General features: G+C 33.6%; 2 protein-coding genes across 3 annotated transcripts; both read right to left on the bottom strand.

The window, feature by feature from the left end:
• Window positions 1-832: 832 nt before the first annotated feature.
• On the bottom strand, window positions 833-4697 carry LOC127849170 (uncharacterized). Its single transcript, XM_052381889.1, has 4 exons — window positions 4646-4697; window positions 2797-2880; window positions 2418-2477; window positions 833-1304 (listed from the first exon to the last, which is right to left on the bottom strand). Exons 1-4 carry the CDS (start codon window positions 4695-4697, stop codon window positions 1132-1134), a joined length of 369 nt encoding a protein of 122 aa, XP_052237849.1. The 3' UTR covers window positions 833-1131.
• Window positions 4698-11744: 7047 nt separating this feature from the next.
• On the bottom strand, window positions 11745-16321 carry LOC127848447 (uncharacterized). 2 transcript variants are annotated; one of them, XM_052380915.1, is made up of 4 exons: window positions 15829-16321; window positions 14765-14854; window positions 13702-13761; window positions 11745-12163 (listed from the first exon to the last, which is right to left on the bottom strand). In XM_052380915.1, the coding sequence occupies exons 1-4, from the start codon at window positions 15881-15883 to the stop codon at window positions 11994-11996; spliced, it is 375 nt and encodes a 124-aa protein (XP_052236875.1). In that variant the 5' UTR covers window positions 15884-16321; the 3' UTR covers window positions 11745-11993. The 2 variants fall into 2 exon arrangements, with proteins under 2 accessions (XP_052236875.1, XP_052236876.1); XM_052380916.1 differs by having other exon boundaries at window positions 14765-14848; window positions 15829-16320.
• Between the last annotated feature and the right edge of the window lie 573 nt (window positions 16322-16894).

The raw sequence follows: 16894 nt of genomic DNA, 5'->3' as shown, positions 1-16894 counted from the left end.
CGCTGTTTGCTAAGGCCTTTTTTCTAGACGCAAGACATAAATGGGTTTAAGTCGAATGAATATAGTACATGTGGTGTCGGGAATATTCTTCATTACTTGGACATAATAAAGTTCGCGTATCAGTGAACACAAGTGTGTTAAACAACAAGGATCAAATATATTCATAGAAACATCTTTAATTCCATAAACTACTTTTTATTTAAATGTAAGAATCTCAGAACAGACAACATTGTTTCAAAATGATTCATGTGCAACTTTCCATTATTTTTATCACAAAAACATCATATAATGGATATTCTAAGTGTAATGTTAAGTGGTAAAATAAAACAATGATCATAACGAGCAAAAGACATTAACATTTAATGTATTTAAAAGAAGTGAAGAACAAAATGTATGGAAAAAAAAGATACACTCCTTATCCATACAAAACAGTTAACACAAACTGCAACATAGAATTTGATTATTATATTACGCATACTTTGGAAGAAATTAATGTTAAGGATAAATAACTTAAATTAGGTTATGCACAATGCAGTTTTTTCTTTGCGACTCCCCATGCCATTTTGAATCCATAAAACTCAACGGGATATTTCGTAAACCGTCCCGACGGAACAACAAATTATTTTTTGGTTTAAGTTAAATGCAAACCTTTACTAGACAGACGTTACATATGATAATAATGTTGGGAACGTACGGTTAAACATTTTATATAAGGGTTTATTTGGTCAGATACGCCCTCATATCCTTTCAAATACAAATAGAAACACATGAAAATCATTGCACTACAGTTTTCTCTGTCAAGAATATTCTATTTTATTCGGGCATCCACACATCTTACAAACGTATACCACAAAGCATAAAATCAAAAATGATTCGTCCCAATCTTAAACCTTTTCCACTCAGGCAAGCACTTTGACGCGTGTGCAATCCATGAGAAATAAACTTAAGACCTTTTTTTTAAATTCAAGTTTTTAAGCCATAATTCCCGACCCTTAGATACTGATGAGCAGCATGCAGTTTACAGCTTTACCCTGAATAGAATGCGAGTTACTAGCAGGTTGCTCTGGTTTTATGCTGGGTGCTTATAACAATTTTAACTTTGATCAAGAGTGGGAAAGGGTAAAGAAGCTATTAAAATTTAACGAAGTAGACGGCGAGCGTGGCAGCCAACAGCGTTACCATGGATACGGCTAGGTTGTTGGAGCCGTTGCAGAGCTCACTTTCACAGATGCACACCTCGATACCGTTGGACTCCTCACACTTGTTCCCACCAAGTGAAATTGGGGAGCAAACCCTCGCTACGACTGTAAAAACACAAACATATTTACAGTCCAATATTAAGTTTAAAGTTTAAGTTTTTATTGACAAAGCATCCAGATGACTAAAAGCCCAAGTAGACAAAAATGGCGCACAATGTTTACAAAGTAAGTTGTTCATGTTGATATAAACCAACTACTCGTTCCATTTACACAATACTTACATGTACCATTATCTTTTTTATAAATATCGAAAGTATATCTATAGTTAAATATGTGTAATTACGTCAAGCAATGATGAATGTAATAAAGAACAACAACATAGCATGTATAGTGCAGTTTACATCAAATAGGTCTACATATGAAAACATGTAATAATAACCATACTTTATACTAACCCGCATAAACAAAATTCATTTTATGACGCACAATAAATACAAAAGAAAACGTGAGTTTCCCACATCATGAATGTATACCCCTTGGGCCAAACGTTTTCAAAACCGTTATATATATATATATATATATATATATATATATATATATATATATATATATAATAAAAGAATATATGTATCAGGGCAAAACATTTTGATCAAGTACATGTGGGTCAAATGGTTCATAATGACTTATATAGTCAAAGAAAACTTAAGTTATTTAATTCTCGAACCAAACGAAAAATATTTTTATTTATTCCTTGGAACTTATTTTAGCTTATACAGAATTTGAACTCATGACCATTGAGCCGACACTGATCAGCATCAACTAAATTTTAATATTTCTTCTTTCAAACAACACTACCTGGAAGTGTTGGTTTTGTAACATCGCGTGTTTGTTTTTTCAAAAGTTTGTTAAACCCATGTTCTCCAGATTAAAACATAAATGACAATGAAAACGTAAGTTTCATAAACAATAGCGTGATTTCTATCAACCATATATCATTTTTTATAAACCCTATCGCGATTTTCAAAAATCTGTATGAGTTTTTCTTAAAAACATAACGCGGTGTTCATGTGTTATCTAATTTTGGGTACACACTTAAGCACTACGTTTTAAGGCTTGACCGCATTAAGCAAAATATAAACCATTGGTTTTTAGTGACAGACACACAGAACTCGAATAGAAGGAAACAAGGCGCAAACAAAGACAAACAGAAAAACTTACTTCCGTTCGTTTTTGTCTTTGTGCAGGCATTGCAATTTGATGAACTCTCCAAGCTTGAACCTACAAACAGATAACTTTTCAGTTTATAACAAAGTAAATGGTTTATCATGGAAATGAAACGCAGTGCGTGAGAGCGGGTCTGAATGCATGTGCGTTAAGTGTCGTTCCAGATTTGCCTGTGCAGTCCACACAGGCTAATTCCCTACGCAAAGAGTGAATTTACGCTTGAAAGAGACTTTCTATAAACGAAACAAACCACAAAAGCGGAAATAGTTGTCCCATATTAGCCTGTGCGGTCTGCCTAGGCTAATCTGGGACAACTTTATATGGATATGCAAACATTATGGCCACAGAGCGAGGCTCGAAAAACCTGGCATACTTTTTGTGAATTCATCGGAGCAACTGTCTTTGTCGGAGATACCAACGCACGTGTAACACTTGAATGCTGCCTCAACTTTGGACACTAAAAATACATAAAAGTTCTATTAAACTATTTATCAAATCATTATTCAAACATTTAAGTAATCATAAATCGAAAAAAGCCATGTGATCAATTATATAATATTTCAACCAATCGTTTCAATCATAAATGCAAAGACACAAACCCAATGGCCAATTAAATCACGAATAAAACATTTTATTTTATACTTTCCGGTGGTTTATAGAGAAATATCAGTGAATTAAAACTGATAATTTCACTGTTTCAAACAATGAAAATTATCGATAATTTTCACTGTTTATGTTAAATGACGTCATTTTTTGGACGAAATGACGTCATTTTCCCAACGTAATTCTTTAGTTAAACTCTTTAACAATGTATATAAACTGTGAAATAAAGCATAAAATAAAAAGAAAATTTGTTGGGTTCAGTGGATTATCGATTTTAATTCACTCGAGATCATATAAAATGTATATTTTCACTCGTGGCTGCGCCACTCGTGAAAATATTATTTTCTATGATCACTCGTGAATTAAAATCGATAATCCACCGAATCCAACAAATATCCTCTATATCTATATCATTAATATCATCACGAATCATATTACCAGACAAATAAATAATCATTCAAATCATTGATCAAAATTCAATAGAATCATCAGTCTATTAACGAATGTAATCTGCGATAAAATCACTAAACTTTGTACGATAAATAAAAAAAAATATCATCTTAAAATCGTCTCATGATTGACCAAATCATTGTCACAGTGGTTTCTATACACAAATACATTTTTTTTTAAGAGCTAAAACTGTTCTTGGATAATTTATTTTTAATAATGCTGTTAAATTTTGAGTAAAAAAAGAATGTGGAAAACTTAGACTACATTTTTAGTCGTATGTTTAATTTGAACCAAAGAATAGGTTGTCGATTAAACAAGAAGTATCACATGTCCTAAGATTCTTGACTGGTTTGGAAATTTCGATGAATTAAAATGCATCGAAACAGTCGACACCAGTCAGAGCAGAGTGAACATGTTTTATGACAATGGAATCAATAAAACTCGTAAGCTTTATAAACTCGAGAGCAGAAGATTTATTCGCGTAACATTGAATGAAAGAGATATGAGGAAATATTGCAGGTTTTATTTAAAAAAAAGATGCTGAGTCCTTTAATATTTTCATATAACATTTGTTTATTTAATGATTGTCAGTTACAGCGTATCGTTATTTTTTGTTTCAAATCATATATTTATACTCGTCCCAATTGAATGACGTTTACGTTAAAAAATAATTCCCAAAATAGCACTCAATGGAGAAGAAGACTTGTTTAAAGTACAATAAACTTATCATTAAAACAACCTTTAATTAATTTGATATAAAATAAAAATAATATTAAAACTAATATAATACTAATTAATAGTATAATAATAAAAATTATGAAAAATAATATTCACCTTTAAAAAGACAAATAGTATTTCCAAACTATTTATTGGAGCATAAATAATGTGTACGTCCTTTTCATAAAAAAAAAAGCGTCAGAGTACAGGAAAAACATATTTTAACACCCTACATCTTATTTGTCTTCAAGAATGTACACTTTTGATACTTCAAGAAATTACACGAATAACATACAACTAAAAAAATGTTGGAACAACGCAAAGCATACGTATACAAATAATCAGCTTAATAAAAAGAGAAGTTTAACTTACCGCTGATCATTCCCAATAGAACGCCAAAACAAACCAGATATTTAGTACAACTCATTATTCCTAGTTTGCTCTGGACGTACCGATGATGAAAAAGTATCCGACGCCTTTCCCCGTCGTTGTGAGAACCCTCATTTATATAGTGAGCTAAACCATGCGTCTTGACAACGATCACCAAACAACATGGTCCAATCAACTCCTTGCGGTCTTGGATTGCATCGGTTCCGTTTCCCAATTGTAGAGTGATCTTCGCAAGACAGTGACACCGTTTTGTAAATAATTAAATACGTAATCATTGTTGTTTTCAGTACGCATCCGATTTTGTCTTATGAATTGGTATATTAAAAGGCCAGTCATTTTAACAGTTTGGTGAAATTACGATTTAAAAAATAAATGTAGTAAATTCAATGTAGTAGTAATGTATGCATTGTGTTTTGATAAAATTACAATTCATCATAAGAAATACGGTAAACATATTGACTGGTAAATAGATAATCATCATTTCAAACCGGTGAAATAATAAAACGTTTTAATGCTTTTCATCGACTTTGTTTTTCGAAACCAGGCTTAGCACAAGGATAACGTTAATGTCTAGCTTATAAACATGAAAGTATTTGCCGCGCAGAACTCGATTGTTTGCTTTTGCTTCCACAGGACCCAGGTTGCTTCCACAGGACCCAGGTTGCTTCCACAGGATCCAGGTTGCTTTCACAGGACCCAGGCTGCTTCCACAGGACCCAGGTTCGATTGACGATGAAGGCTCTATTTTTATTCAAATTCATTGTTTTTGCTATTATAAAAGGTTACTTCTATTCGAACAGTTACATATTCGTAAACATATTTGATGACTTTTTTCAAAAATAGGAAATTCTGTAATTTTAAAAGCAGTTGCGTGATTGCAATCTGTATTATACATTTGCAGTCTCTATGCGAGAACAAAATGTTATACTAAATATAAATTTCGTTACTTTCCCCACGCAATTTTAATTTATGATTTTACTAATTTGCTAAAAATTAACTTTTTGTTATGAACTTCATGGCATTCCAAACTTGCTTTAAAATAACACGAATTAGCTCTAAGCGACCGGCACAATTCATAGAGTAATGATGAAAAACGTGGATGTTTGCTATAACCAGCACAAGATCAAAGTCTTTGTTCCAGACGGCGACGATACATGTGTCTGACGACTATTCGCTTTTTTAAATGTCACTATAGAACGATGTTAATACAGTAGAACAGCTCTTGCATGCCCATTTCAGCACAGAACTGATTATCGTGTCGCTGAAACTTTGCATGAAAGGTACCCCAGTAATCAGGCTATTCTTTAAAGCGCATTCCAAAGTGGTTTTGGTATAAGTAATTAAAGGGTTTATCAGGTGCTTTGGAAGGAATAACAAGACAGTTTATAAAGCATTATAATGTTTGTAGCCATCTCTATACCAGCTTCTCTTTAGCAAAATAAAACCCGCATAACTGAGAGTTCATCGCTATAGTCCCAATCATAAAACATAACACTTATTTGTAAGCGCAATCCAACATTTACACTAAGGCCAATTTGCCAAAACAATCGCCATTAACAAAAAAACAACCTTAAATGAACTATGTTGCTATATTTAGAGGCAATACACTTGTATATCCCACATGCCATAGCGATTAGAAAACATAAGAAGTAGGGATGGCAACGAATACCGATTTCGGTATTCGAATATTCGGTCACCCTTCCGAACGAATATTCGGATATTCGGTCAACATCTGTTGGAAAAAAGTCAACTTTGTTTACCGTACCATTACTCCATGAATTCTACTTTCGTTTTTACCGGAAGTTCACCGGGAGTGACTAAATATTGACACAGCGTTGCCGTCGCTAATTCGAAGCTGATTTTGTTGATAACTTTTTATTGTTAAAATTGAATGACAAAAATTGTTTTTAAACTATTAATATCGTACATGACGACAAAATAATTACATGACAAAACAGTTAGATCTACATATGGAGTTAGGCCCGTATTCCGTGGGGGTCCGAATTCCTGTGACATTTGTTTTTGTCTCGTATCGCGAGAGTTAAGATGACGTCACGCACGCGCAGTTCGGTAAATATTGACAGATGTCAACGCAACTGTCAACTACGAAAAGACGCTCGAAATGAGACCAAAACAGGTAACACTCGTGTATAATGTTTCTCACACCTTTATTTGTATGTTTTCTACTATTCCTAATTCATCCCCCCTTTAAACCCCTTTATTTGGTCCCAAACTCGCTTTTAAACATGTGACAGTCCGTTTGCATTGTCGGCTGGAGTTGACTCGTAGAAGTAGACCGGAAGTTTTCGTTTTTTCAATTAGGCCAACCTATTTTTTCTATTAGGTTGCTGGTCGTATCCCTTAGACTACTTTTTCGTATGTTTTCAATAATATGCAATTATTTGCTGAATGTGAAGATAATGAAGAATAAACTGCTGGCACATATGAATTGTAAATAAGTTAACCTATTTCTGTGTTCGACTGTTAAAAGAGTTATTTTAAAAGAATATTTATAAGTTGGAGCTCTAAGGAGGGGTGAGAAAAAGAAGAAAAGAACATAACAGAACATAACAGAACATACAGTTTATTAGGCCAAGCCAAACCAAATTGCCTAATTATTTAACATATAAAACTGATTTAGCCATATTTTATATTTTCTAAAATGACATTTATCAATTTTTGTAAGTGCTCAAAACCATTTACTTGAGTCATTTTCTGAAATAAATAAACGTTATATAGCGGAGATTTGGGCAAGTCTACACTTTGAAGATTCCACTCGCACTTGTCAAGAACACGTTGCGGATATGGAAATGTTAAAAATCAATGCCTCCAACTTATCTTGCAGGATATCGACAGCTCGAGTTACATAACGCAATTTACAACGTGAAACCATATTTGCATCTACGTTTTTGTTTTCGAAGAAAATAAACGAAAGTGTTTTACTATTGGTAACCGAGACATTCTGTCGGCGTGCGCAACCGGAGAACCCGATTTATCGATCGCATATTGATCGATCGTTATTTTTACGTAACATTACTACTCAAAATTAACGACAATTTCGTACAATATTTCGTAAAATAAACTTAACCAATTAAAAATCAGTGTTCCTTATGGAAATTGCCGAAATTTCAACGCCAGATGTGGTCTGGTCAAATAAGTGTTAGTAGATACAAAATGCTCGTTGTTTTTTCCATTTTTATTTCCCGCAACGATAACTAGTTATACTACATATGAACACTAACATGGTGTGTGTGTGTCGTATGAATAGATATATTCGCGGGAAATCCAAATGGAATTAATTGTGGTCACAAATAAATATAAACGAGCATTTTGTATTTACAAAAATCTATGTAATCATACCACATCTAGCGTTGAAATTGTGGCTAAAGCTATATGGAACACTGATTGTTTAGGTGTTAACTTTATTTTACGAAATACTTTACGAAAATTTCGTTGATTTGAGCGTTATAGAGACTTAAAATTTACATAATTTGACAGGTGACGATATGTCCATTGTCCAATTCTGCTGTTCACTTAAAGCGGGTATATACGATTTTGTCAAATATTTATGAATTTATATAAAATATGTAAAAAACTAATTATATATATATTTCAATATAAATTAAAATAAAAGTTAAGGAGAACATGTGTCGAAAAATGCGAAATAAGCCAGATATTTAATTCTCAAATTGAAAACGGCTGTACAGCCGAATTCGCCAGCATGAATATCATACATGTACAATGTGAATCTAAACTTAGTTTAACGGTTTATTTGAATTTCTGCAACGATATCTATTCATACGACACACGAACACTAACTCCAATCCTAATACAAAGACGAATGCTTCGGTTATTGTAGGAAAATATGTTCGTCACAATCGGCTCGGGCCGCTAATTTGTCTTTGCTGCATTTTATGAAATTCGGCTTTAATGTATATTTTTTCTTGTCTATTTTGTGTAATTGTAACATATTTTATCAATATATTACAAATAAACACATATAAAAAATCGTATATACCCGCTTTAAATATGTAGACCAACATAATACAAACGCTTCAAAAGCCATTTGAGAATGACACATGATAAGCCTTCTGGCGTGCTTTGTAAGTACGTTATATTCATAAGGTTCCTGAGTAAAGGTGTAAAATATCATAAAAGCGGAAAATGTCGTCCCTGATTATTATGCAAGGGCTGCACAGGCTAATCTGGGACGACACTTTAAGCACGTGTATTTAACCCCTTTTCCACAGAGCACGGCGCATATATTCATTGAAACCAATTCAATGTGCCTTGTTGTATGTCTAATCAAATAGGAAAACATATCTGCGCAGTCCCGTTTTAACTTTGAGTTTGGGAAAGACGGGATCCTATTCGAATTTTCCAGATTTAGTTAGAGTTTTGTGTCGTGAAAAGAGACCGATGCGTTTGCTTATAAAAGGTCAAGAACGTTTTCGTCTCTTGTTGGCACTTTCACAATATTCACAATTATGATTGAAAATAATCTCGGATACTGTTTCGAACACGCAATTGTAATAACATGCGTTTCCTTTGTCAAGTGAATGTCTGGTAGATTGAAGACTCAAGTAATTCAAATACTGTCTCTTTCAAGTAAGTTTACCACGGATGACTATACTTATTTAAATACTTGTAAGCCGTATTAGTGAGGCGGGTGCAAACAGGTATGTCTTTTGGTGCTTTCACATCAAGTTATATTACAGTCAATTTGTGACCATAAGGGGTACCCCCATAGTCACGATGAATACTTGCTTTATCATGGTTGTTTCCCTGGTACCAAGACTGCGTGGAAATATTGCAGCTGTAAAAATATCAGCATTTAGTGATGTCTTGGTACAAATATATTCTGTCTGTCATGCTGCAAAACTATGCAAATGATTTCTGCACTGATTTGTCTGCATAATAGACAAAGACCGTTTGCCACATTTCACATGCGACATCATACTATTCGATCAGCAAATTACCTTCCTCGAAATAATATGAAGTTTGAAATATCATTCTAATCAAGTTGGTGTAGTTATATCTGTATTTGATCTACAACTTTCTTTGACCATAACATGTGACAGACAGAACCTTGGTCTTAGTGTTATGCCATAAATATTTTTGTGGATATTATTTGTAAAAATACCATGTGCAATGACGTTGACGATCACCGCATACCTGTAGAATGAGGCATTCTTGATGCCAATTCATACGATTACAAATACGCAATACGAACCCGAAAGTAAAGTTATTAAATAATTCCTTGTTCGACACGTACTTCTATTTTGAGACGACGATATAATATATATTGAGCCTAGCTCTAGGAAACTTTGTTTAATGCATGAGTGCTAAGTATGGTACCATTCCAGCTTCACAGGCTTATCAGGAACAACACTTTTATGGAATTTTTCGTTTAAAGGATGCTCATTAATAAAGATCAATAGACTTATGATTTGTAAAGTTTCTATGGAACGTCTACTTGTAACTCATATCAACTTGTAATTTCATTGTTAGTGGAACATTTGTATTGTTTATGGAATTACCTCTTTCTTCGGCAACACAAAGTGGTGTTCAGCAACATATTGCGACTGCTCTTTGGTGTTGAAAACTTAAGTTGGATTAACACTTATGCAACATCGCGTTTCATAGACGAAGAATGAAATGCTTTTTATTTTAAACACACTATATGAATAACCAAACAACTCACCATTGTTAACATAAACACCATGCACTTTTTTCTTCAAGACATATTTTAAGGTTTTAAATAAATTACCATTTTAGATCAGTCTCACAAGTTTGGTTTACCACATTTCTATAAGTTATAACTAATACGAAAAGATGAATATGTCGATTAATGCTTAAGGGTCGTATAAAACATGGCCCAAATGTTTTCGTGATGTCTCGGAGAGATTTGTTTAATACCCCTGGTGTATAATGGGCATCCATATTTGATATACACTAAGTCAGTAGAATGTGATTGTTATCTTCACATTACCTTAGATAGGGTGTTTTACCGACGGATGTAAGTGTTCAATTTGTATATAACGCACTATCATTACTGCGCGTTTCGTCATGTGACGTTTAAATGAATCACTTTAGATCAATTGATGTATTGCAAATAGTCACATAAAATATCTAATCACGATCGAACAACAAGTATTAACGCGTTCATAAGTCGGCGTGTAAATGTCAACAAGCGGAATTTTATAAAGTAAGTTGTTTTGTCTGGAGTCGCGTTTTTCTAATAGTGTTGATTATAATAACACTATACCTGAACCTTGTTATGTTATTGTATAAGCCGTGCTCTGTGAAAATGGGGTTAAATGCATGTGTGTAAAGTGTCGTTCTTGATTAGCTTGTGTAGTTCGCAAAGGCTATTCAATGACGACAATAACTGCTGTTATAATATTTTATATTTTATGATAGTTTATATTTTATGATAGTTTTCGCTCATAGCTTAAGTCAATTTTAGGCGGAAAGTGTCGTTCATGATAAGTCTGTACGGACTGCACAGGCTAATCAGAGATGATACTTTACTCACGAACATGTAACCCCCTTTTCACAAATGTATATGTGCAGCCTCAAACGTATGAGACAGATCGGACGTTTTTACTAGTTGTTTTCATATTTAATGAATTACTTGTAAGGGCCTTCTCGCGTTTCGGTAAATTGACGAAATTAAATAAAAATGGTTTCAGATTCGAAAATGTTCGTTGTAGTTATAAGATCTGTGAGGTAAGAGTAACACTGAACATTTACAAATGCTCTAAAATATCCGTTATATGCACCTTTTGACGATTAAAATCCCGAAAGAGTTCAGTTGGTGTCTTTATATTTTGTGATACTACCAGGATAACTTATATATAGTATAAAATACACCATAAATTGAATGGTCACAGATGGCCGAGTGATCTGAGCGATTGACTCTTACTCAAGGGTTCAGTGGTTTGAGCCCAGTTGAAGGTTACTTTTTTGTTTTAAAATTTATTATTGTTGTTTTACTGGACCTTTTTAGATCCAACGTTTACATTTTTCAATGTTAAGAATTGAATGACAAACTTCAATACATGCCAACATCTGTGAAATGTCCCTTTAACTTCTTACAACTGAATAATCCATCTATGTCATATTTTCAAGCTTTTACCAGAACAAATACACAACAAATAACCAGAAAATAAATCAATTTATATATTTGTGTTTGTCTAAACAATTCCATTTGTTTTTTTTAATTTAAAATATATTTATCACGTAATGCCTTTTAGTAACAATTCCTATATTATATAACATATAAATTAAGTTGAAATGTTCAGTCCAATAAACATAATTAGGCAAATTTTTCACTATCATACATAAACACAGATTTGTTATGCTTATTGTATTGTTGTTACGTTAAAGATCATGTATTTTGAGATATTAAAACTTTGCGAAGAAAACGGCGAGAGTGGCAGCCAACATCGTTGCCATGGATACGACCAGGGTGCTGGAGCCGTTGCAGAGCTCGCTATCACATGAACAGGCATGGGCACCATCCTGCTCCTCGCAATCGTCTTTGTATGCAACTTCGGAGCAAGCTCTCACTACCACTGTAAACAAACATCATATAACCATTGGAGCATGCTCTCATTATGACTGTAAACAAACATCATATAACCATGGAAACATGTTCTCATTACGACTGTAAACAACATCATATACCCATGGGAACATGTTCTCACTACGACTGTAAACAAACATCATATAACCATGGGAACATGTTCTCACTACGACTGTAAACAAACGTCATATAACCATGGAAGAATGCTCTCACTACGACTGTAAACAAACATCATATAACCATGGGCACATGCTCTCACTGCGACTGTTAACAAACGTCATATAACCATGGGAACATGCTCTCACTACGACTGTAAACAAACGTCATTCAACCATGGGAACATGCTCTCACTACGACTGTAAAACAAACATCATATAACCATCGGAACACGTTCTAATTACGACTGTAAACAAACGTTATAAAACCATGGGAACATGCTCTCACTACGACCGTAAACAAACGTCATATAACCATGTGACATGCTCTCAATACGACTGTAAACAAACATCATATAACCGTGGGAAGATGCTCTCACTACGACCGTAAACAAACATCATATAGCCATGGGAACATGCTCTCACTACGACGGTAAACAAACGTCATATAACCATGGGAACATGCTCTCACTACGACGGTAAACAAACGTCATATAACCATGGGAACATGCACTCACTACAACGGTAAACAAACATCATATAACCATGGGAACATGCTCTCACTACGACGGTAAACAAACGGCATATAACCATGGGAACATGCTCTCACTACGACGGTAAACAAACATCATGAAACCATGGTAGCATGCTCTCATTACGACTGTTAACAAACATCATATAACCATGGGAATATATTCTCATTACGACTCTAAACAAACATCATAAAACCATGGGAACATGTTCTCACTACGACTCTAAAGAAACATCATATAACCATAGAGCATGCTCTCATAACGACTGTAAACATATATCATATAACCATAGACCATGCTCTGAATATGACTGTTAATAAACATCATATAACTACATAAGCATGCTCTCATTACGACTGTAAACAACCATCATGCAACCATAGAAGCATGCTTCCATTTCGACTTTATACAAACATCATATATCCATGGGAGAATGCTATTATTACGACTCTAAACAAACGTCATATAACCATGAGAGCATGCTCTCATTACGACTGTAGACAAACATCATTTAAACATAAGTTTTAAACCTAAGCTCGATTACATCGATAGGCTAAGGCTTATTGAAACGCCCTCGAGTCGTTGCCCTGGGTAGACCCAGTGTTTGGTGTGTATGGGTGTGGTCTAAAGAACGCTGACACACGGAGGGTCAAAACGTTTGTTTAAAGAAAGCATCTTCTTAAAAAAAAGATCCATGCGTTAAGTGTCGTCCTTGATTAGCATGTATGGACTGCACAGACTTATCTGGGACGGAGCTTTATTAAAATTACTTAACCCGTTATCCCGGAACGAGGCTATTTTTTCATATTTATATTTATGTATATATATGAAACACTTACTGCCGTTAGTCTTGACCTTAGTGCAGGCCTCGCAAATCGCTTCACTTTCCAAATCGGAATCTGAAGTAATGCAAATACAAATTCAAATACATATCATTTAAAATTATTGTCATGTTTTATTGCGTTTCACAATCACATAATAGGCATTGAGTTAAAAAAGTGTAAACAATATACATTTCTATTGAAGACTTTTAAAGCAATCTGAATATTGCTAGTTTGGTAATAAAACAACCGACGTCATTTTATTGTTCTAGCATCCCGCTTGTTTGTTGCACTCTCCTTACAGATGTGTTTTAGCATGAATCTAAAACTGGCCTGGATACGACGACCCATTAAAAAGCCAGAAAGATTGTTCAAACATTTTGGGCCGACAACGGCAAGAAATTTTTGTATATATTGTTCAGCTATGTAGAAATTACAAAAATAATGGTCTGTGGATTTTTTTAAACATTTTGTTTTTGTCGTTTCGTGTTTACGAAAAACGACTCGTATCAGTTATTCAAAATAAGCCGATGTATCTCAATATTTTCATAACTATTGGCAATTAAAATGTATAAAGAATTATTATTTATATGTAAAACGTTTAACGTATTGTGATGTGATGAATGGATATGTTTAAAGAATCGTCAAGTACCAGTAAAAAGAAACCTGCACCATTAAAATACCATATATACAAACAAAATTATAAAAGATGACAAGCAAACCGTCAAATGATACGTTTGCTGAGAAATACATAAGAAGTATTATTTTATTTATAGATGGTCGTCAATAATAAATAAAACAAATATACATGTAATTCTTCGAACGATCCGCAAATACGGACATTTCAATATGCAGTCGAGCCTCACTATTTGATTGGTCGACAGATCAGCTAAGAGAAATCTTCGTCGTTTTATCTCAAAGTTGATTTGTTAGAATCCTAGCAAAGGCTTTTTCAGTTTTTAATTTGTTTTACATTATTCTAACATATTAAGTATTACTTTTATGCGGTTTAATATTTCAAATAAACAAGAAATATCATATAACATAGGTTTCAATGTCATAGGCATACAAGCAGACATACTTTTTACAAATTCGTCCGAACAGCTGTCACTATCCGAAGTTCCGGCGCATTCGTAACACTTGAATGCTGCATCCACGCTGGAAACTGAAACTGCAAATGTTAAATGCATTTAAAATTAAAATCATGTTGAAAATATACGCTAACTAAAATAAAAACGATTTTACAGCAGAACTGTTGTCCTTACAAAAATAAGCTTTCTTTCGCCTAAACCAGCTGACAAAAACAGTTTTCATACAGTTTTAGAACCAATACATCTCGACACCCGTTTAATAACTTGATTGCTCATCAGTGTTACTGTTATGTCATTTTTATGCGCTCCGAAAATTTTCGGGGAGCATATAGTTGCCAGTTTGAAGTTCCTTCCGTACTTCCTTTCTTCCGTCACACTTTTGTTACAGTTTCTCATAGCACCTTCAATACTTTACCGACCTCTTTCATATTTGGCATGTAGGCACCTTGCATGGACCTCTACCTTTTAATGAGGTTTGAGGTCACTGGGGTCAAGGTTAAGGTCATTTTCACTGATATTCTTGTTTTCTCATAATTTGTATGCATCATTTACAAATTTAACTTGAAAATAAAGCAAGGAAATACTGGATTTATAAGAAAGTACCATTGGCAATATAACGAATTGATATTTTATTATCCCAGCTGTGAGCACAACGCGAACTAGTGTTTTAGCCAGACAATATATTTACTTACTTGTACCTTAAAACCGCTTTTTGTTAATAGTATTAGTATTCGTCTGCTAAATTTATTCTTATCATTATAAGTAGTGGTCGAAGAATTAAATTATAATAGTAATTATAATGATAACAACAACAACAATACTAATACTACTGCTACTACTAATAAAAATAATAATTGTTATAATAATAATAATAAAAATAATAATAATAATCATCATAATAGTAATAATAATAATAACAATAATAATAATAATAATTATTATTATTATTATTATGAAATTATTATTATTATCATAATTATTATTATTATCATAATATTAAAACTGTTAGTTCCATAGTATTAATATATTCGAATAAATAATTATATGTACTAACCGCACAGCAATACTGCAAGCACGCCTGCGAGAACGAATGTAGTTGTCCCAACCATCTTTCCACTTTGCTAAATGACCAGCAACTTATGATCACTGGAAACATACCCTTGTAAAGATATACTCTCGACCCGTCATTGTGTGCGCATGCGTTTCGTTAGCGGCACAACATGGTATCCAAGCACTGCAACAAATTGTAACCAAGCACTTCAAAACACAACCAAACATGTTTGTATTTGCCTACACATGTCCACGTTCAATCTCTGGATATTTCGCTTTCTTTTGATCCAATGTAAATTCATTATTTTTAACCCATAGGGTGAGTATTCATAGATTGTATGGGTTCATAATTAATACTAAGGCTTTGGCTGTTCTCGCTTTTGATGAAATGCGTTTTTATTAAGTCAGCAACGAGGGCTTTAAATAAGAACCATATTTTTAATGGATACAATTGAATTGATTTTCAAACCTTTTTCAAAACTTGTATCTATATTTCCGCTTGAGTTCACGTATTCAAGTACACCATACAAGCAGGCTTATTAAGAATACACCTTTCACAGTGAAAGAACGTAGAGTATTTAAGTGTTCATACGAGATAACTCGAATGTTAAATATCCATAACCATGGCGGCCGTTTTATAAACGATCGTACGACAATTTTGACTTACGAGAAAATTGTGTAATCCTCATAAGTGGACGAACAAGCTCGCGATGCTCGTCAAATATATACGGCGCTTGAGATGCCAAGGCAATTATTAAAGTACGGAAAATTTATAATCATATGATATAGACTTTTATATATTTTCGAAAAATGTATCGTATCGTAAATGTGTACTACGATGTTTATTGAAACGGTCCCCATATTACTTACCGTTCGAGACACCCTTTAAAATTGGTCATTTTGGACACATGAATTGATCGTTAAAGTTTGTTTTAAGACACCGTATGTCTTATTACAAATAAAGGATTTATTATGTTTATTATTATTGCAAAATATTTCATCACTCGAAAACACGCATGTTGGCGGATAATGTCCATTAAATGGGACACCATTTAAAGCAGCATTTTAAA

This window comes from Dreissena polymorpha, chromosome 10 (genome assembly GCF_020536995.1).
Source record: "Dreissena polymorpha isolate Duluth1 chromosome 10, UMN_Dpol_1.0, whole genome shotgun sequence".
NCBI lineage: Eukaryota > Metazoa > Mollusca > Bivalvia > Myida > Dreissenidae > Dreissena > Dreissena polymorpha.
The sequence above is the reverse complement of the archived record's forward strand: the minus strand, read 5'-3'. Positions and strand labels throughout refer to the sequence as shown.